At 44.1% G+C, this 21849-nt stretch overlaps 1 protein-coding gene across 1 annotated transcript in view; it reads right to left on the bottom strand.

Annotated features, from left to right (window-relative positions):
• The window catches only part of DNAI4 (dynein axonemal intermediate chain 4), a gene marked incomplete at its 5' end in the record, with an annotated part of 50821 nt that overhangs the window by 24230 nt on the left and 4742 nt on the right, over positions 1–21849 (bottom strand). The window contains 2 exons of the mRNA XM_083360237.1: positions 580–766; positions 13680–13786. Of these exons, the coding sequence (XP_083216363.1) occupies positions 580–766; positions 13680–13786 (294 nt within the window). The remainder of the gene's footprint in view (positions 1–579; positions 767–13679; positions 13787–21849) is intronic.

Here is a 21849-nt window from a genome sequence, read left to right on the forward strand (position 1 = left end):
AAAGCTCATTTCATGAGACACAAATATACACATTTACTGTTATGCAGCAAAATGTTATTATTATGAGCATTATTGTTTAAAATGAAATTATCATTTAATTTGATGGAGTGATACCAAAGGAAAACAACACTCATGTTTCTCACTTATAGAACTTATTCAAGAAGAATGATATTAATTTATATGCTATCTGAAATAATAACAAGTTTCTTTGGAAAAAGAAAGCAAAGGTTATACCAATAGTAATAGGCACCTTGGATGTAATCCTAAAACAACTACAGCATCATTTGAACATCATCAGCATTGATAAATTCATCATTAGCTAATTGCAAAAGGCAGCTTTGCTCAGAACAGCTAACATGCTGCAATGATACCTCTAACACCATCAAACATCAACATCTGCATAACCTAGGTCCTTGGAAGGATTTGATAGGTGGATAAAAATGCCAAATCCAATCTGAACATCTGGCTGATTTGTGTGATGAATCAATACATTTCTAACATGTTTGCATCTTTAAGAGGCTATCTTGGATTTAGCTGTTAGATAGACCTACACTGATGATTCATGTAGTGCCTGATTACCTGGACAAGAGGTTTGCTGCTTGGTAAAGAACCCCTTTCCGTTTTTGGTTCTGAAGTGATCACAACACTCCTCCGAGCCATTGAACCAACTTTGCTGGTTTGCATAGCACTAATGAAGCTCAATTGTCTCCCAGATGCTGAAGATGATGGTAACTTCTTATATATATTTTGTTCTTTTGCGATGCTCCTGGTAATAAATAGAGTATACAGAAGATTACGTAAAAATTACAAGGTTAATTCAAATTAATTGGCCACTTAAAATTTGACACATTTACTCTCAAAACAATACTATAATTCAAACTTTCTTAACCAAGCCAAGTGTTATTGGGCTATAACTGTGAATACTTGGTGACAAATATGAAAATACAGTCCAGTACATTCTAAGGACACGAGACTAGTAATGTATGCTATAGGTCTTTATAGTAAATGATATTTTACAGTAAAAGATGTATTTCATTAAGTTAAGATATGAGGTTCTTTGGTTGACAAGCTGGATGAATACAAATAGAGTAAGATTATATATGAATGTAGCAAATGGGTTTGCTGAACTATCTACAGTTGAACAAAACATGACTTAGAACTCTGTGTGAACCCAGATGTTGGAAAGGTTCACACACTCAGGTTTTTCTTCAGTTTATGATCCTCAGTGGACATCCTTGTAGATGAACTGTCTCACCTGTGAAAATTAGATTCTATATGGTGACAGCTATTTTAAACTTTAAAGTTTTTAAATTTTAACCTCAATTGCAATGTTGCGTGGTTGAACGGAGAGACGGACACTTGAGCTGGGTATTGATTCTTTATTGAGGCAGAAATGAAGCTGAAGCAAAGGTGTTACCTGGCGTCTCTTTATACCTGCCCAGGTGAATGGTGACCAATAGATTTAAACCTGGGCTTCCCGCCAGTGCAGGTGGCCAATGGATTTAAACCCTGGCTTCCCGCCAGAGCTGACCATGCCCTGGGGCTGTCAATGACTCGCTCTATTCAGGCTTTCCCGCCAAAGCGGTTATAGCCTGGAGCTGTCCAGCCCCCTGCTGTGCTGACATTTCCGTGTATGCTTTAAAGGCATACACTACACCCCTTCCCCCATAGTGAGGAATTACCCTCTGTCATTCTGTCTCCATAACTATATACACTTATTTACACTATACACAAAATTTACATATACAAGAGTTTACAATTGTTAGTCTTCGGTTGCTCCTCCACCCCCCTAAGAACGCACATAGTCCTCGAGGTAGCTTGGAGCCTTGTGTGGCCTGCTTGATCTTCTTGGGACTGTTTCACCTGGTGGTGTGCTGCTATGTCTAGGCTCTCTTCCTTGTTGTGAATGTTGTGGTGGATTGTGGTGTGTGTGTGTGTGTGTGTGTGTGTGTTGTGGTGCCTGGGTTTTGTGTTCTGCTGGGTTCTGGTGACTGCCTGGTTTCTCTGTCAGTCTCCTGCCTGGGGTGGGGTTGCCACTATGCCCCTCTGGTAACCCTCCTGGGTGTTTGCGTTTGTGTTTGAGTTGGCTCTTCCTCCTCCGCCCCCAGTGTGTCCTCTATCACCCTTTCAGGAGCCCTTTTCCTCAGCTGATCCAGGTGCCTTTTCCAAAGGAGTCCCCCCTCCACCCTTACTCTGTAGGAAAGGGGTCCTGTTTGCTCTAATATCTCCCCTGGCACCCATGAATGACCTGTGCTACAGTTCCTAGCCCAGATGGGGTCTCCTGTGTTGAAGCTTGTTTTGATGTTGGGGGTCCCGGCGTCTGCTGCTACCCTGTCTGGGTGAAGCCTGTCCAAAGTTGTTATGAGGCGTCTGCCCCATCTGAGTTCCACTGGGCTTTTGCCTGTGGCGGTGCAGGGTGTTGCATGTTGGTGTAGGAGGAATGTGGCTAGTCTTTGTTTCCAATTTCCCTGTACTATGCGCTTGAGGGCATCCTTTGTCGTCCGCACGAATCGTTCTGCCAATCCGTTACTGGCAGGGTGGAAGGGAGCCGAGGTGGCGTGCCTAATCCCCAAGGTCCTCAGGAACACCTGGAAATCCGAGGAGGTAAATTGTGTTCCATTATCTGACACGATTACATCAGGCACCCCCTCAATGCTTGAATGGTTCCTGCCGAGGTCATGTTACCCACAGGCACCACCTCCAGCCATTTAGAATGGCTGTCTACTGCAACCAGAAATGTGTGGCCCTGGAATGGGCCTGCATAGTCTATATGCACTCTGGACCATGGTGAGTGTGTCTCCTTCCACTTGTGGACTGGTGCGTGTGGTTGTTCTGGCCGTGTCCTCTGGCATGTGTAACACCCTGCTACTAGTCCTTCTATTTCCTTGTCTAATCCTGGCCACCACAGGTAGCTCCTTGCCAGGGCTTTCATCCTTACTATTCCTGGGTGGCCTTCGTGTAATGACTGGAGAACTCTTTCTCTGAGCCTTGTGGGGATGATGACTCTACTTCCCCACAATAGGCATCCCTTGTGTGTGGACAGTTCATGCCTTCTGGAGAAGTAAGCAGTGAACTTTTGCCCTGGTGATTTGTCCTGCCACCCACTGCTCACCCATGATTGAACCCTGCTCAGAACCTTGTCCTTGGGAGTCTCTGTGGCTATGTCCCTTGCGTTGAGGGGGCATTCTGGCAGTTCCTGTATTGCCAGTATTTGGACTGCCGGTGCTGGGTCTGGCTCAGTGTCCCTTAGGGGAAGCCTGCTGAGGCCATTGGCGTGCCCCATCTCTTTGCCTGGCCTGTGTACCAATTTGCATGAGTAAGCGGACAGGAATATGGACCAGCGTAACATCCGGGGTGACAGGATCTGTGGTGTCTGCTTCTCTGTTGTAAATAACCCTAATAATGGCTTATGGTCTGTATAGATCAGGAATTCCCTACCATAAAGGTAGTCATGAAATTTCTTTACCCCAGCAACCACTGCCAGTGCCTCCTTGTCTATCTGGGCGTAATTGCGCTCGGCAGCTGACAGGGTCCTGGAGTAGTAGGCAATGGGGGCCTGAGTTCCATCCTCCCTTAAATGGCTGAGAACAGCCCCGATCCCATAAGGGGATGCATCGCAAGCATCGCAAGGCAGACTGGCTGATCCTCCATGAAGTGGGTGACTATGGCATTGCCTGCTAACAGGTTCTTCAGTGTTTTGAATGCGTTAGCGTGTGTATCAGTCCAGTTCCAGGATGCTTGTTTGTCAAGCAAACTGTGTAGGGGTTCTGCAATAGTGGCCTTGTGTGGCAGGAATGCATGGTAAAAGTTGAGGAGGCCCAGGAATGCCTGCAACTCAGACTTGTTTTGGGGAGTGGGGGCTTCCTTGATGGCCCTGACTTTGGATGCCAAAGGATGGATGCCTTGAGCATCAATTCTGAACCCCAGGAACTCTGTCTCAGTTACCCCAATTTTGCACTTCTCCCTTTTGAGTTTTAACCCTGCACCCCTGAACCTCTCAAGTACTGCCTTCAATCGGGCTGCCAGTACGTCCTCGGAGCTGGCTGCGATCAGGACGTCATCGAAATAGGGGCAAACCCCTGGTATTCCCTTGAGGGTCCTTTCCATCACCTCCTGGAATATTCCAGGAGCCACGCTGACCCCGAATTGCAACCGGTCTACCCGGAACGCCCCTTTGTGTGTAATGATTGTTTGTGCTCTAGCAGCCCCTGGGTCTACCGGCAGCTGCTGATAAGCTTGGGCGAGATCCAGTTTAGCGAACACCGACCCGCCTTGCAGGGAAGCCAGAATGCTGTTTACCGCAGGAACCGGGTAAGAGTGAGCGCTCAGAGCCCGGTTGATTGTTCCCTTATAGTCGGCGCAAATTCTAATTTTGCCGTTTGCCTTGAGCGGTGTTACGATGGGGATTTCCCATTCCGCTCCATCGACTGGCGTTAGCACCCCCTGGTCTACCAGCCTATCCAATTCCCACTCTATCTTCTGTTTTAGCGCGACCGGAACCCTCCTGGCTTTCATTCTAATGGGTTTCACCTGGGGGTCTAACTTAAATGAAATTGGGGGACCCGTGTACCTTCCCAGCTGCCCGTCAAACACGTCCGCAAAATCCTTGCAGACTGCTTCCAGGGAAAGGCAGCTCCACGTCTGGTGAATCCCCGTGATTCTGATGCCCAGCGCGCTGAACCACCCTAACCCCACGAGGCTGGTCTGCTGGCCCTCGACGACCAACACACTCAATTTGCCCTCGAACCCTTTGTACTGAACCCTCACCAATGCTTCCCCCCGGACGTTAATGGGTGAATTTTGAAAGTCAGAGAGGGTCAGTCTGGATGGCCTCAAGGGAACCCATTGACCGCTCCATTTGCAAATCTCCTTAAACGTTCTGGCGGAGATGATGGACATGGCTGACCCTGAGTCCAGTTCCATTGTGCAGGGGACCCCTTGCAGCTTCACCCTCAATTTTATTTTCGGGGTTAGCGCCGCTGGGGCCTCTGTTAAATGAACTTTCAGCCGTCCCGCCGTGTGGCTGACCGTCTGTCCCGGCAACCGCTCCCCGATACCTGTAGCGAACTGGAACTCTGCCTCCACCTCGTGCAGGCTATCCCTCTGCCGGCTCCTGCAGACCGCCGTGATGTGTCCGGTTTTTCTGCAAGCCCGACACTTGGCCGACTTGAAACGGCAGGTAGACCAGGGATGCTGTCCTCCGCAGCTGGTGCAACGGGTAGACCGGGAGCTGTTCGTGCTGCAGCCGGAACACTGGGTAGACCGGGGTTGTCCGCAGCCGCTGTGCTGGGTAGACCCGGGCCCGCAACCACAATGTTGGGTAGACCGGGGCTGATTCGCGCTGTAGCCGTGGAGTTGGGTAGACCGGGGGCCGTTCGCTCTGCACCTGCACTCCTGGCATCTTGCGTCCGCCGCAGCTGGTCTTGGCTCCTTCACCTTGTCCCGGTTGGAGGTGACTGGTCGCTGCTGTCGGTTGATGGTGTCCACTTCCAATTCTGCCCCGTCCACGTCACCGCAACCGCACAACAGGTGGATGGACTCGCCTTCCCTCACGTCGGACTCCTCAGCCGCATCCCAGGCTAGGAATTCCTCTTGGACATCCCTCAGGGTCAGTTTCTGTTTAGGAAAAATTTTCTGGCGCAGCTTCCTGTCCCTCAGCCCGCAGACGATCCGGTCCTGCAGCCGGATCTCTAAATTCTCGAAATTACAGAGGCGAGCTGCCTGCCTCAGGGCGGCCATGTATTGCTTTGGAGTCCGTCCGCGGCTAGCGTTGTCCGGTGCAGGATCCCGTCCTCGTCGCCAGTGCAATGTCGCGTGGTTGAACGGAGAGACAGACACTTGAGCTGGGTATTGATTCTTTATTGAGGCAGAAATGAAGCTGAAGCAAAGGTGTTACCTGGCGTCTCTTTATACCTGCCCAGGTGAAGGGTGACCAATAGATTTAAACCTGGGCTTCCCACCAGTGCAGGTGGCCAATGGATTTAAACCCTGGCTTCCCGCCAGAGCTGACCATGCCCTGGGGCTGTCAACGACTCGCTCTATTCAGGCTTTCCCGCCAAAGCGGTTATAGCCTGGAGCTGTCCAGCCCCCTGCTGTGCTGACATTTCCGTGTATGCTTTAAAGGCATACACTATATCCATTACTTAAAGTATCATATTATATGATTTCCATGTTTTGAATGTTTCAATACTGGGGTGGTTATGGGTGTTTAGATGGGTGCCCTAATCATTTTATAATATTGACAAATATGGGCAAATGGAAGTTTAGATGTTATACCTAACATAGCTTATTACTATAGTATAGTCGTAGTGTTTATACAGCATAAGAAAAAAGGAGATAGTAGAATTATGGTGGACAGTTTGTGTTCCACAGCTTTTCAACATTGTGCATCTGTGCTTTAGTGGATATACATGCTCACGAATTCAGTTGATGGCTAATTGCTATAATTTAGTAATAACATTATGAAATGAGAAAATATCAATCTATTTTACAGCTGTTATGTAAATTAAATAAATTATCCTTTCCTACTTGAGCATATCACAGGGTAAATGCTGGATAAATTACTGTATTCATACAGAGGACTAAGATACGAAAGGGTGTCATGAATGATTTAGATACTTCTACCTCTATCTCTAAATTAGTGTTTATGTGTACATCCATCCACATATCCACACATACATTTTACATTAAATCAATGGGCTGATATCTCCCATTTATAATTTGTATCTTCCCATTATATTTTCTATCTTTTTTAGTCACCAAAATCAATTATGGTAGGGCAGAATAGCTGCTCAATATATGATGGTAGGACCAAAAACCATTCTTCTGCAAGAACTTTTATTGTTTTTGATAATTGATAAAAAGCACAATACGGAGACAGTCTTACTCATTATGGTTTAGTATAAGGTGAATTTGAGACTAACCAGTTCCACTTCTTTCCTTCCCTTTTCTAGCATGGCTATTAGGAAGCTTTCAGAATAAATTGTGTATACACACCACCTATTAACCTTTCTCAACCACTTGTAATCTCTTCAAATAAAGTAAACAAAACATTAGTCATAAATTCATAAGCACAATTAATATGTTACTTAAGAATAAAACTTAAATATTCTTAATTTAGCAATGATACTAAATTATTTAATTTGAGAATATTTCAATTTATATACAGTCATACCTTAGTACTCAGCTGCTTGGAAACTCATTGAATTTGGTACTCAATGCATTTTGGCCTGAAAAATTTAGTTCTGGTATTCATTATTTGCTTGGCACTCAACACACAAGCTGGAACTTGTGGGTGTCAGCTGCCTTGTAACTCACTATGTTATTATTATTGTTTGGTACTCATTGTTTTTGGTACTCATCACACCTCCCAGAACCAATTAACAATGAGTACCAAGGTACTAGTATATTTATTATTTAGCCAGCTACATTTTTATTTACTTTAGAATGAAAATTTTTAGAACCTCATGAGAAATGGAATCAAGGTGCTGGTCATCACCTATAAAGCCCTTACATGGCTTGGGTCCGGGGTATCTGAGGGAACACCTGCTGCCGGCATCAAGCTCCCTTCGTCCAGTGCGCTCCCACAGGGAGGGTCTTCTCAGGGTCCCACCGGTAAGAGATTGCCGGCGGGTAACACCCAGGGATAGGGCCTTCTCAGTGGGGGCGCCTGCCCTCTGGAACCAGCTGCCAGTGGAGCAGAGGACTGCCCCCAACCTCCGTTCATTCTGCCGGGGCCTGAAGACCTGGCTCTTCGAGCTCTCTGGCCCAGGCTGAGGATTAATTTATTTTAATTGGGGTTTTATTTGTACAGGGATAAATTTAATCTTTTTTAAACTTGGTTTTTAACTTTTGTATTTTTGGTTTTTAATTCCCTGTAAACCGCCCTGAGTCCTCCGGGAAAGGGCGGTATATAAATGTAATAAATAAGTAAATAAATTCAAACAAACAAATTAGAATCAGAACAATCTCCTACATTCCAGTTTTTAATTGAGGGGATTCTTACCAAATGCTTGAGGAAAACAAACTGCAAAAGTCTGTTTCTATAGAGTACATGCCTTCTCCCCATCCTCATGTCCCACAGCTGAAATCTCTTGCCTTCATACAGGCAACTTTAGTATTAGGAATACTGCATCTTCAGATTTCAGGAAGAAATACATTTATCCTATAGTCCCACACACCTTTCCTCATTGACTGCTATAGATTGCAATGCTAATAAGCCATAACTACTTGTCCAAACTGATGTGATGTATCTAAAACAGTAGAACAGCAGCACATTAGGAAAAATTGTATCAGCTTGTCACAAAATGACCGGATATAGCTTCCTCTTCATTGAGCCTGGTACAAAACCACCCCTTTGCTACACTAACATTATGCTACTTACATATTAATAGTGATGATTTGCTTCTTCTTTTTCTTGCCACCCTGGTTATTACTAGTTTCTGACATGATCAAGGTGTTTAAAGTAAAGAAAAATGTATTTTGAATATACTATCTGTCTCCCAACACAATGGCGGAGAAAACACTGAAGCTGTCAAATAAGCAGCAGCTCTTATTGCCAGTATGCCAGCACTCCGAGAAATAAGATTCAGCAAATGTCTAGGTTACTAGATTGCTGCTTTAAAATCCAAATTATGGTAGGTACAAAGCCTGACTCCCTCAAAGCTACTGTTGAAATAGGAAACTGTTTACGTGGTAACCATGACAACCACCTTTTCCGCATGTAGCTATATGATTGGCTGACAATAAGAGAAAGCCTGGATGAAAACAGAGATTGGATAGCCTTTGTTTGCATTTCTTACCCGCTTGGTTATTGCAGAAATTTAGAATCTACTCTGGAAATGTTATGACTATTGTTGGTTTCAGATTTGAAAGTTCTGTCTGCCTTTCATTCCACCCAAATAAAAGGGAAAATTATGCAGCTAAACCTCTTTGTAAATTTGATTTACTCTCATCCACTGATGCTGCATTTTGAACTTAATCTGTACTATATATTTTGTACTTAACCTGTACTAACACATAAAATATATAATTTCCCTCAGGAACTCATTAAGAAGTGTAGCTCACAGCAACTTTGGGCTTAATCCGAAATCTCGTTTAAATATATTAAGAAGAGATAAATTTGATATAGATGTTGCATGGAGCTCTTTTTGCATGTAATTTTTTCTGTCATTATTCTATCTATAAGTTTTGACTGATCTATATACTGTTTTATATATTTTGCTTTTATCAATTGTTAAACAAGGGTCAAAAATTGGAGCTACCTTAAAGAATATGCAGAAGCTTCACCTGGTGCAAAATGCAACAGCTCAGGCAGTTCTGGGTGTTGGTTTTTCAGGACATAGGATGCCTCTGTTCCATGGCTGTTTTAACTGTCTTTGCGAAGCCAAGGTGGGCATGGCCTGAGTGACGCATCCGGCCAGTGGGCCACCACTTTGACACCCCTGATCTAGAGTCATGTATACAAGATGGGAGGGCCATATAAATTGATTAGTAAATTAATTCTAATTGCACTATGACTTTGTTATATGTGGGAAAGGTAGGATATGCTTTACACATGTTCACTCTGAGCCCATGTTATCAATCTGAGCCCATGTTATTGTGAAGCTGTATATACTGATCCATGACAAAAAAGAACTGTTCTTTATTTTTTCTTGCTGCTTGGCTTTTTGTAACAACGTAAAGATAGTAAAGTTTATGCCATTAACAAAGTATCCAAAATGATTAAAGAGAAAATTAAATTTAGAACTGCTATATTTAAAAATATTTCTTGGAGAATAATACTTTTTCATTTACATCAGTAAGATTCATTTTTATATTACATTGCATTGTTTTACACCTAGAGGACTATATATAATAATATCAAATTTATATTCTAATGGTTACTTTCTAGTTACTTTTAAACATGATATATTTCTTAAATGCATTCGAGGCAAATTGTTTATAAGTGCATAAATAAAAAATCCAAAGAAACAAGATTTATATAACAAACATGTCAGTTCAGAAATCCCAAAATAAGTTTCTTTTGATTATTTCGTCATCTCTCTCTCTCTCTCTCTCTCTCTCTCTCTCTCTCTCTCTCTCTCTCTCTCTCTCTCTCTCTCTGTGTGTGTGTGTGTGTGTGTAATTGTAATAGATTTTGCAATACTGGTTTTACTTATTTGATTTTTTAAAAATTCCATCTTTATTACTTTATAAGCAACTCAAGGTCATAAACATACCTAAGACGCCTATCTCCTCTTCCTATTTTTCCCACAACAACCCCATGAGGCTTAGAGTAATTGGCTCAAAGTTATTCAGCTGGTTTTTCATGCCTAAGGCAGGACTACAACTCAGAGTCTCATAGTTTCCCCGGTCAACATCTTAAACACTACACCATGTTGGTTGGCAAATGAGTCTAGTTTCTGAAAATTGTTGTTTCTTTTTGTTTGTTACATTTTCTGAAGATGCAACCATTTTTGCCTTTCCAAACTAATATTGGATGTTATATCCATAATATTCCCATGTCTTTTATGTTTATCAGTTTTTAACAGAGGCTATGATACCACAGTAGAGGTGACAAATAGATTTAAGGAATTAGATCTGATAGACAGAATGCCTGAAGAACTATGGACAGAGGTTCGCAACATTGTACAAGAGGTAGCAACCAAAACCATCCCAAAGAAAAAGAAATGCAAGAAAGCAAAATGGCTGTCTGAGGAAGCTTTGCAAATAGCTGAGGAAAGGAGGGAAGCAAAAGGCAAGGGAGAAAAAGAAAGATACGCCCAATTGAATGCAGAATTCCAGAGAATAGCTAGAAGAGATAAGAATGCCTTCTTAAATGAACAGTGCAAAGAAATAGAAGAAAACAATAGAATAGGGAGGACCAGAGATCTTTTCAAGAAAATTGGAGAGATGAAAGGAACGTTTAATGCAAAAATGGGCATGATAAAGAACCAAAATGGCAGGGACCTAACAGAGGCAGAAGAGATTAAGAAGAGGTGGCAAAATTACACAGAAGAACTACCGTATATACTTGAGTATAAGCCGACTCGAGTATAAGCCGAGACCCCCAATTTCACCCCCAAAAACTGGAAAAAGTTATTGACTCGAGTATAAGCCGATCCGCCGTTCTGCAAGCCTCTGCCGCCAGCAGAGGCTCGATCCGCCATTTTGCAAGCCTGAATACACAGGAATACCCTGTGTGGCCGCGGCTCTCGGGGAAGCCCTGGCTGTCCGCTTCCTCGCTCCACGCTGCCATTCGGGGCCCGCGCGTTCCCCGGGCAAATCGCGGCGCCCAGCAGGCGAGGAAACACGCCCGCTCCAGTCGCCCCCCCTTCCCTCAGGAGACGCGAAGCAAGTGACCGCCCGGAGCTTACCGAGGACTTGCGCGCAGACCTGCCGACGTTTGGGGAGGTTTGGGGAGGCGCCCAAACCTCCCCAAACGTCGGCAGGAGGAACGGAGACCTGCCGACGTTTGGGGAGGTTTGGGGAGGCGCCCAAACCTCCCCAAACGTCGGCAGGTCTGCGCGGAGGAACGGAGACCTGCCGACGTTTGGGGAGGTTTGGGGAGGCGCCCAAACCTCCCCAAATGTCGGCAGGTCTGCGCGGAGGAACGGAGACCTGCCGACGTTTGGGGAGGTTTGGGGAGGCGCCCAAACCTCCCCAAACGTCGGCAGGAGGAACGGAGACCTGCCGATGTTTGGGGAGGTTTGGGGAGGCACCCAAACCTCCCCAAACGTCGGCAGGTCTCCGTTCCTCCGCGCCCTGCCTGCCTGCTTCTTTCCGCTGCGGAAAGAAGCAGGCAGGCAAGGCGCGGAGGTCCGGAGACCTGCCGACGTTTGGGGAGGTTTGGGGAGGTGCGCGCGCACCTCCCCAAACCTCCCCAAACTTCGGCAGGTCTCCGGATGGCGGTGGCTTGGGAGAGGTGCGCGCGATCCCGGAAGCACCAAAGCCTCGGCCGCGCACAAGTCCTCGGTAAGTTTTTTTGTTGACTGGAGTATAAGCCGAAGTGGAATTTTTCAGCCCAAAAAGTGGGCTGAAAAATTCGGCTTATACTCAAGTATATACGGTATACAAGAATGAGCTTAACGTCCCTGATAATCACAATGAGGTGGTCACTGACCTCGAGCCAGACATCCTAGAATGTGAAGTGAAATGGGCCTTAGAAAAGCTGAGCAACAACAAAGCTAGTGGAGGTGACAGTATTCCAGCTGAGCTATTCAAAATCTTAAAAGACGATGCAGTAAAAGTGCTACACTCAATTTGCCAGCAAATTTGGAAAACTAAACAGTGGCCACAGGATTGGAAAAGATCAGTTTACATTCCAATTCCAAAGAAAGGCAGTGCTAAAGAATGTTCAAACTATCGCACCATTGCACTCATTTCTCATGCTAGTAAAGTTATGCTTAAAATTCTACAAGCTAGACTCCAGCAGTATGTGGATCGAGAACTACCAGAAGTACAGGCAGGATTTTGAAGAGGCAGAGGAACAAGAGATCAAATTGCTAACATACGCTGGATCATGGAGAAAGCTAGAGAGTTCCAGAAAACATCTACTTCTGCTTCATTGACTATGCTAAAGCCTTTGATTGTGTGGATCATAACAAACTGTGGCAAGTCCTTAAAGAGATGGGCATACCAGACCATCTTATTTGTCTCTTGAGAAACCTATATGTGGGCCAAGAAGCAACAGTGAGAACTGGACATGGAACCACTGATTGGTTCAAAATTGGGAAAGGAGTCCGGCAAGGCTGTATACTGTCACCCTGCCTATTTAACTTATATGCAGAGCACATCATGAGAAAGGCAGGGCTAGATGAATCAAAAGTTGGAATTAAGATTGCCGGAAGAAACATCAACAACCTAAGATATGCAGATGATACCACTCTAATGGCAGAAAGTGAAGAGGAACTAAAGAGCCTCTTGTTGCGAGTGAAGAAGGAGAGTGCAAAACTTGGGTTGAAACTAAACATTAAGAAAACCAAGATCATGGCATCCGGCCCTCTCAATTCCTGGCAAATAGATGGGGAAGAAATGGAGGTAGTGACAGATTTTATTTTCCTGGGCTCCAAGATCACTGCAGATGGGGACTGTAGCCAAGAAATTAAAAGACGCTTGCTCCTTGGGAGGAAAGCCATGTCAAATCTAGACAGCACACTAAAAAGCAGAGACATCACCCTGTCAACAAAAGTGCATATAGTCAAGGCGATGGTCTTCCCAGTTGCAATGTATGGCAGTGAAAGCTGGACCATAAGAAAGGCTGAGCGCCAAAGAATTGAAGCCTTTGAACTATGGTGCTGGAGAAGACTCCTGCGAGTCCCTTGGACTACAAGGCGATCAAACCGGTCAGTCCTAGAGGAGATCAACCCTGACTGCTCTTTAGAAGGCCAGATCCTGAAGCTAAAACTCAAATACTTTGGCCACCTAATGAGAAGGAAGGATTCACTGGAGAAGAGCCTAATGCTGGGAAAGATTGAGGGCAATAGAAGAAAGGGACGACAGAGAATGAGGTGGCTGGATGGAGTCACTGAAGCAGTAGGTGTGAGCTTAAATGGACTCCAGAAGATGGTAGAGGACAGGAAGGCCTGGAGGAACATTGTCCATAGGGTCGCGATGGGTCGGACACGACTTCGCAACTAACAACAACATGATACCTAAAGCAATTTCAATGGCAGTTAAGCTGTAGATTTTCATATTACTGTATCAAAAATTCAGAATAGTTAAGCAAATGCAATTCTTCACTTTCTGCAAATAATTTGCAGTCCGATTCAATGTATCTTCCAATGGGGCTGGAAGCCATATTATGCTATTATCGTAAAAGAGCAATTTATGAATGTACCTATGATACTTAAATTATTTATACAAGTTTTGCCTTCTGCTGAGAATTCTTTTTTTATTAATATTCTTGTTAAAGGTTGCTTCATTTCCTTTTACATTTTCATTGTGTGTTTGCTAGTTAGCAGTGACATTCAAATAGTCTTTTTATGCAATTCAAGTCTGTGTGTTTATTCAAGTCATGACTTTCAAATGAAATAGGGCTAGATCTATTCAATCCATTTCTGATGGCATTTTGGAGAAAATGTTCAATTCAGTGAAACTTACAATGAAGCATGAATTTAACAGTTTGTAACTCTAGACTGTACTCCTACAATGACATTCTTACTAAACGTTTTACTACCAAGAAGGTATGAATTGGAATGGTTGAGAAACTGTTCTCTTGCTCCATATTTGGTTATGGAGACATATGTCAATTATTGAAGCAATGGAATCTATAATTATAATAAACCAGTTTTAAAATGAAACCTCATTAGTCAAGATTGCCAGATCTGACCTGTATTAAATCCAGAAAAACACTAAATATCAGCAGAAAATATTAAAAAGTCTTTTTATGCTATTGGTATCTCAAGATGTTTTGAGGCAAAATCTGATAGACATCAGTAGTCAGTAGCTTTAAGTAGGTGCAATGAAAACTATTAATGCACATGGCAGAGGCTAATTTGTGAGCTAGCTTGCTCATAGTGGGCTCAGATTCAGATTCAGATTGACAACCAAGAGCCAGACCCAAAGACAGTTTCAGAAATGCTAGCAGACAATGAGTAAACAGAAGAGATAAGGCAAAACAGTAGATACAACTGCCTACTCTCTCTGAAAATGACAGGGCAGAATTATCACACCCACCCAATGCAGAAGTTCAGTAGGGTGGAAAGAGAATGGAGCAAAGGCTATGTTCACTCAGAATCTGAGTTCCAGCACTTTCTTCCTCTTTTCTCTTTTGTGAAAAACTTATCAAATCAGATTAGGTTATTGTAATTCAAACACATTGAACAAATACAGTGGTGAAATAGACACACCTTTACTACTATTCCTGACCCAATAGTTATCAACTACTGTAGCTTTATGCCTCAGTTTTTCATTTTTACTGCATAGAACAACACTAGCAGAAAAAAAAGAAAGGAATAGAATCCATGATGATGCTTTTTTTTTTTTTTACAAAAATGGGCAATATTTATCTTTTCTTAGATATTCAACTGGGCAATTTGTAAAAGTTTTTCCCACCTGTGTGCTTTCTGAATTTGTAAAATTCAATGTTACAAATTTTACAATTTTACAATCTTTTGATAATGCGAATTAAAGACTATCCTCCTCATTATAATTTAATAGAAGACTTCAGGGACTTTATGCTGCAGGCCTTTTAAGGTTTACATACAGTGCTTTTTTTTGTAAAAGAAAAAGGTGCCGGAACTCACACATGTCATGCAACCCACCTTGCCTACCCTACAAGGTTCCATCCAAAAAAGGTGCCGGAACTCCATTCTGAGCGTTCTATGAGGAAAAAAGCCCTGTTTACATATATTATTTTTTAGTTTTTAGGGATTTTTTATGATCCGGTAATCCCTTGGGATGGAGTTGGGAAGGCTAAATGGAACTGAGTATTTACTGGTCAGATGCCCTTCCTGATGCCTATGTGGAGTTCTCATCAGATATCTTAATTTACGTCCTGAGAAACAACTGCCGCTACTTAAGATTGAACTCCCAACCTTCCAAGTGGGAGGCAAGCATCTTCACCACTAGGCCACCATGCCATTCATACAGATTTTAGTATTTATATGATTATACTTAGGCTCTCTCTCTCTCCCTCCCTCCTTCCCTCCCCCCCTCTCTCCCCATGTCAGTGACAAGCCAGTCAGTCAATTCCAGTTGCAGCCAATGGATCAACTCTCGGTTAGAACATAGAATCATAAGGCTGGAAGGGACCTTGGAGGTTTTCTAATCCAACTCCCTGCTCAAGGCAGGAGCTTACATCACCCCAGTTAAATGGTTGTCCAGTCTATTTTTGAAAACCTCCAGTGATGAAGCCCCACAACTCTGGGAGGCAAGATATTCCATTGATTAATTGTTCTCACTGTTAGAAAATTTCTCCTTGATTCTAGGTTGGATCTCTTTTTAACAAGCTTCCACCCATTACTTCTTGTGCTGACTTTCGGTGCTTTGGAGAATCAAGTCAGTCCCCTCTTCTCTGTGATATCCCTTCAAGTACTGGCAGACAGTTACCATGTCCCCCCCAAACTTTCTCTTTGATAGGCTAGCCCAGGGGTCGGCAACCTTGGCTCTTTTATGACTCATGGACTTCAATTCCCATGCTGGCTCAGGAATTCTGGCAGTTGAAGTCCATGAGTCATAAAAGAGCCAAGGTTGCCTACCCCTGGGCTAGACATACCTAGCTCCCTCAACTGTTTATCATATGATTTAGATAATCACCACCACCCCCAAAAAAGCAGACCCCCACACCTGTGGAAAAATGCTAGGAAGGAAAAAACTTTCCTATACAGCCGTATGTCTTTTAGTTACAATTTCAAGCTATTTCATTCCATTTAAATATTGAATTCTAAATTATTTAAAACCTTAAAAGGTATTATCACATGAAGAGGTAAATCAAAAATCATACATTTTTACTGGACATCCCAATTCCATGACATGTTTACTTACTTGTGAATTCTATTTTTGGTTAAAAGTCTACTACCTACAAAAAAGCTCCAATAAATTTCAAAGTAGATTGTAGTTATTCGGTTGATACACAGACTTGCAATATGTTAAAATATATGGCTTTATTGTGGCAAAAGCCTTAAAACACTAAATCAGATACATCAAGCACTATGCTCAGGTGTCAAATTTTATATGTGTATGTACTGTATGAATACAAGTAAAAAATAAATAAAATGGATTCAGAATATTATTAATTTAATATCTGTACAATTACTATACAAATCTGAAACACAAATCAATCAGCAACTATTCATAGTAATGTTGCTCTGCTAGTTCAATAGAAGGAAAATCTATTCATTGAGTTTAAATGAACAGAATGCTGACAAAGTCTTGTCATTCTCATCACAGTTATTCTTTAGTAAGTTGGCAGCAGAATAAAACATTTCCCTTTAGTTTTTGAATGCTGCTTTTCTATATCATATTTGCATTTATGTATTATTCTCATAAAAAGCCAGTATTGCCCTGCCGACCACATAATTATTGGCCTACTATCATTTACTGCATAGTAAGGATGTCTAAATTAACATAGCTTCCTTTCTAGAATATATTCAGTAGGATTCTTTCTTCCAAATAACAGATGATTTGAATCTTAATTGTTCTATTGTCAGCTGTAATGCAAAGGAATTATTAAATAAATGAAAGTAATTTACATACATCTTTTATTTTAAACATCTAAATTATTACTATACTAGGAACTTATTCAAATGAATATGATTGTACTCTTAGCTGAAATTTCATACACTGGGAAGCCCTTTAACATGAGATGCTGTTACAGAACCAGCACATTCATAAAATAATAAATACCAACAACTGACTAATCTAATAAAAAATGATTCAAAAGTAAAAAAAACTAATAACCAATGGTATGCCTAATAAACACTATTGTAATATAAACGGGGAAAACAACAAAACCTTTTATGAACATTTTAATTTACTTAATGCACAGGTAATACTTGAGTTTACAACTATAATTCAGCTGGAATTATGATCACAGGTTGAAGCATCACATGATGCTTCAAACTTATAGCCATTTTTACAATGGTCATTAAGCAAATGCCATAGTTATTAAGTGAATGCCATGGTTGTTAAGCAAATCTATTTTCCACACAAGTATTTTTTTTGCCAGAAACAGGAAGTAAATGCTGGAAACCAACAAAAAAAAGATTGCAAATCCTGGTTATATGACTGCAGCACCAGTTGCCAAGTGGCCAAAAGGAGATGACATGACTGCAGGGAAGGGTGCTGCAATTGTAACTCTGAAAACGGGTCATAAGTAACTCTGTGGAAGTCCATCATAATTCCAAACAGTTGTTAAATGACTGGTTATAAGTCAAAGATTACCTGTTACATTTGCCATACTAAACATAAAATTTATTTGTTATTATTTATTAAACAAATTCATATAGCCACCTAACGCACACATCAGTGACTCTGGGCAGCTTCAACATTTAAAACTCCTCCCCTACCCACATTTGATAATAGTGATAAAGTAAGAATGGTGCAGACAAAAATGCCCTGTATAATTTGTATTTTAATGTTATAAAAATCATATAATTTCAATTAAGAACTACACATACTGTGATTAGTTACCTTTTCAGAAATACTTTCTTACTTAACCAGATAAACAAAATGACCATGGGTGGATTGCTATTGTTTGGATTTTAAAGTTACAGAAGAAAAGTTACAGTCAAGTGTCCTTGGCAAGCAGCAACTACTACTAAAACAAGCTGAAAATCCTAAAACTGTCTAACCAGTAGTAAGACAAATCCAAAGTCAAGACTATGCTAAACACAGGAGGAATTAAGGGCCACAAAGTAAGCAAGGCTGTGTTGTCATTTTAAAGAGTTTTAAGTGTCTGTTTTAGGGATAACACTTTTAATTTTAATTTATTCCCTCCCCAAAATTGAAAAAAAATGTAGTCAGTTTTCAGCAATCATGTATCACTGATCCAGGGATCACAAGACTCTACCTCTGCTAAAGATGTCCAATATATAAAAAAAGTCATATTGTATAAAGTCACTTGACAGTGGGATGGGTGACATATAGCACAGATTAAATAAATAAAATAAAACATTTCATGATTGCTTTAAAATAACCTGTCACACAAATTAGGCTTCAATTGGTACCAAACTAATCAGCACAGTCAAATAACTCTTAAATTGAACTGAAAGAACAAATTAGTTTTACGTTTACGTTTACGTTTTATTTAATTTATATACCGCCCTTCTCCCTGGGGACTCAGGGCGGTTCACAGGGCATATAAATAAAAATACAATACTATACAAAAGTTAAAACAGAGATTAAATCAATGCCCAATTAAAAAACAATAATACAATCTAAAATAACAATTTAAAACCCAGCTCCCCCATCAGGCCAGACCAGCCAATTCAAACAAATGGGTCTTCAGACCACGACGGAAAGTTCGGAGGTCCGATGCCGTCCGGAGCTCCACCGGCAGTTGGTTCCACAAAGCCGGGGCACCCACAGAGAAGGCTCTCCCCCTGGGGGCCGCCAGTCGGCATTCCCTGACCGGAGGCACCCTGAGGAGGCCCTCTCTGTGGGAACGCACAGGGCGGAGGGGAGTTGAAGCCGGCAGCAGGTGGTCCCCGAGGTACCCCGGACCCATGCCATGTAGGGACTTAAAGATCATAACCAAGACCTTGAACCTCACCCGGAAGACAACTGGTAACCAATGCAGCTCGCGGAGCAAAGGTGTAACATGGGAGTACCGGGAAACTCCCAAGACAACTCTCGCGGCCGCATTCTGTACCAGTTGGAGCCTCCGAGTGGTCTTCAAGGGAAGCCCCATGTAGAGAGCATTACAGTAGTCAAGGCGAGAGGTCACGAGCGCATGAGTGACCGTGCACAGGGCATCCCGGTCCAGATAGGGCCGCAACTGGCGCACCAGGCGAACCTGGGCAAAAGCCCCCCTAGTCACGGCCACTACATGATCTTCTAGGGTAAGCCGTGAATCTAGGAGGACTCCCAAGTTGCGAGCCCTATCCACGGGGGGTAAGAGCTCACCCCCCATAGAAAGAGATGGAACATTTTGAATGTCCCGGGATGCCGGAATGCACAGCCACTCAGTCTTGTCAGGGTTGAGCTGAAGTCTGTTCCTCCCCATCCAGACCCGAACCGCCTCCAGGCAACGGGACATCACAGCGAGGGCATCACTGGGGTGGTTTGGGGTCGAAAAGAAAAGTTGGGTATCATCGGCATATTGATGATACCCAACTCCAAAACCACGAATGATCTCACCCAGCGGTTTCATGTAGATGTTGAACAGGAGAGGCGAGAGAACCGACCCCTGAGGAACTCCACAAACGAGAGACCTAGGGGCCGATCTCTGCCCCCCTGCCAACACCGACTGCGAACGTCCCAGGAGATAGGAGGAGAACCACCGAAGAACCGTGCCTCCCACTCCCAATCCCCTGAGACGCCGCAGCAAGATACCATGGTCGATGGTATCGAAAGCCGCCGAGAGGTCTAATAGGACTAGGACAGAGGAATATCCCCTGTCTCGAGCCCTCCAGAGATCATTCACCAGAGCGACCAATGCCGTCTCCGTGCTGTACCCGGGCCTGAAACCCGATTGGTAGGGGTCCAGATAATCCGCTTCATCCAGGACCAGAGGGAGCTGATGCGCCACCACACTCTCAACAACCTTCGCAAGAAAGCGAAGGTTGGAGACTGGACGAAAGTTGTTCAATACAGCTGGGTCCAAGGCAGGCTTCTTGAGGAGAGGTCTCACCACCGCCTCCTTCAAGACGGTGGGGAAATAACCCTCACTCAAAGAAGCAGATATAACCGCCTGGAGCCAGCCTCGTGTCCTCTCCCTAGCTGCATAAACCAGCCAGGAAGGGCACGGATCCAACAAACATGTGGAGGAGCTCAGCCTCCCCATAATCCTGTCCACTTCATCAGGGGTCACAGAATCAAACTCTTCCCAGATAACATTGACAAGACCGTCCGTGTCCTGATCGCCTGACTCTGCCCAGCTGGAGTCCAAACCGGTCCGAATCCGAGCGATTTTATCCGACAGATGTTGACTAAATTCCTCAGCACGACCCTGCAAGGGATCCTCCCTCACCTCCTGATTAAGGAGCGAGCGAGTCACCCTAAACAGGCCGGCCGGGCGATTATCTGCGGACGCAATGAGGGTAGAGAAGTAATTACACCTCGCCACCCTCATCGCTGCGAGATAAGACCTAATATAGGTTCTTAACCGCAACCGGTCGGGTTCGGATCGGCTCGACCTCCAGCAGCTCTCTAGGCCCCGTTTCCGACGCTTCATCTCCCGGAGCTCTGCGGAGAACCATGGAGCTCGCTGGGATCTGCGCCGGGTCAGGGGCCGCAAGGGTACAACCCGGTCAAGTGCCTCAGTGGCTGCCCTTTCCCAGGTTTCCACTAAGGCATCCGCCGAGCTGTGAGCAATGGAGGCAGGTGGGGACCCCAGCGCCGCTTGGAATCTATCAGGATCCATTAAGCGTCTGGGACGGTACCATCTAATTGGTTCCGTATCCCCACGGCGGGGGGTGGCAAAACGGAAGACCATCCGCAGGAGATGATGATCGGTCCATGACAGGGGCATAATAAATGGAGAGCCCCCACTAAGATCATCCAACCACCGTCTAGATAAAAAATCAGGTCAAGAGTGTGGCCTCCCTCATGAGTTGGTTCAGAAATTACTTGCGTCAGGTCCATGGCCGTCATGGAAGCCATGAACTCCCGAGCTAGCTCAGATGAGCCTCCCAGGGATGGTAGATTGAAGTCTCCCAAAACTATAAGTTTGGGAAACTCAACCACCAACCCTGAGAGGATATCAAGCAGCTCGGGCAGGGCTGCCGCTGCACGACTAGGCGAAATGTACGTCAGCAGCAAACCCAACTGCGCCCCAGAACCAAATCTCACAAAGAGAGACTCACACCCGACTATCTGAGAAACGGTGGTCTCCCGCGGACATAAGGTCTCCCTAATAATAACCGCCACTCCCCCACCCCTACCTTGAGCTCTTGGCCGGTGCAGCACCCGGAAGCCTGGTGGGCAGAGGTCAACCAAAGGGACCCCACCCTCTGGGCCCAACCAAGTCTCCGTGATGCAAGCCAGGTCCGCCTGCTCACCCTCAACTAAATCCCTAACGAGGGGAGCTTTATTAACCACGGACCTGGCATTCAGGTACACCAGCCGGAGCTCAGGAGGCTGCACATCCTCGCTCCCGGAACCTCGGGGAAGAAGCAGAGGGTCGGAGCGCCTCACCGCTTGCAAATAGCGGGGACGGCCCTCCCGGTAACGATACGGCCCCCTGTCTATCCGCCTGCTGCCTTT

Source organism: Vipera ursinii (assembly GCF_947247035.1).
Source record: "Vipera ursinii genome assembly, chromosome: 3".
Classification (NCBI taxonomy): Eukaryota; Metazoa; Chordata; class Lepidosauria; order Squamata; family Viperidae; genus Vipera; species Vipera ursinii.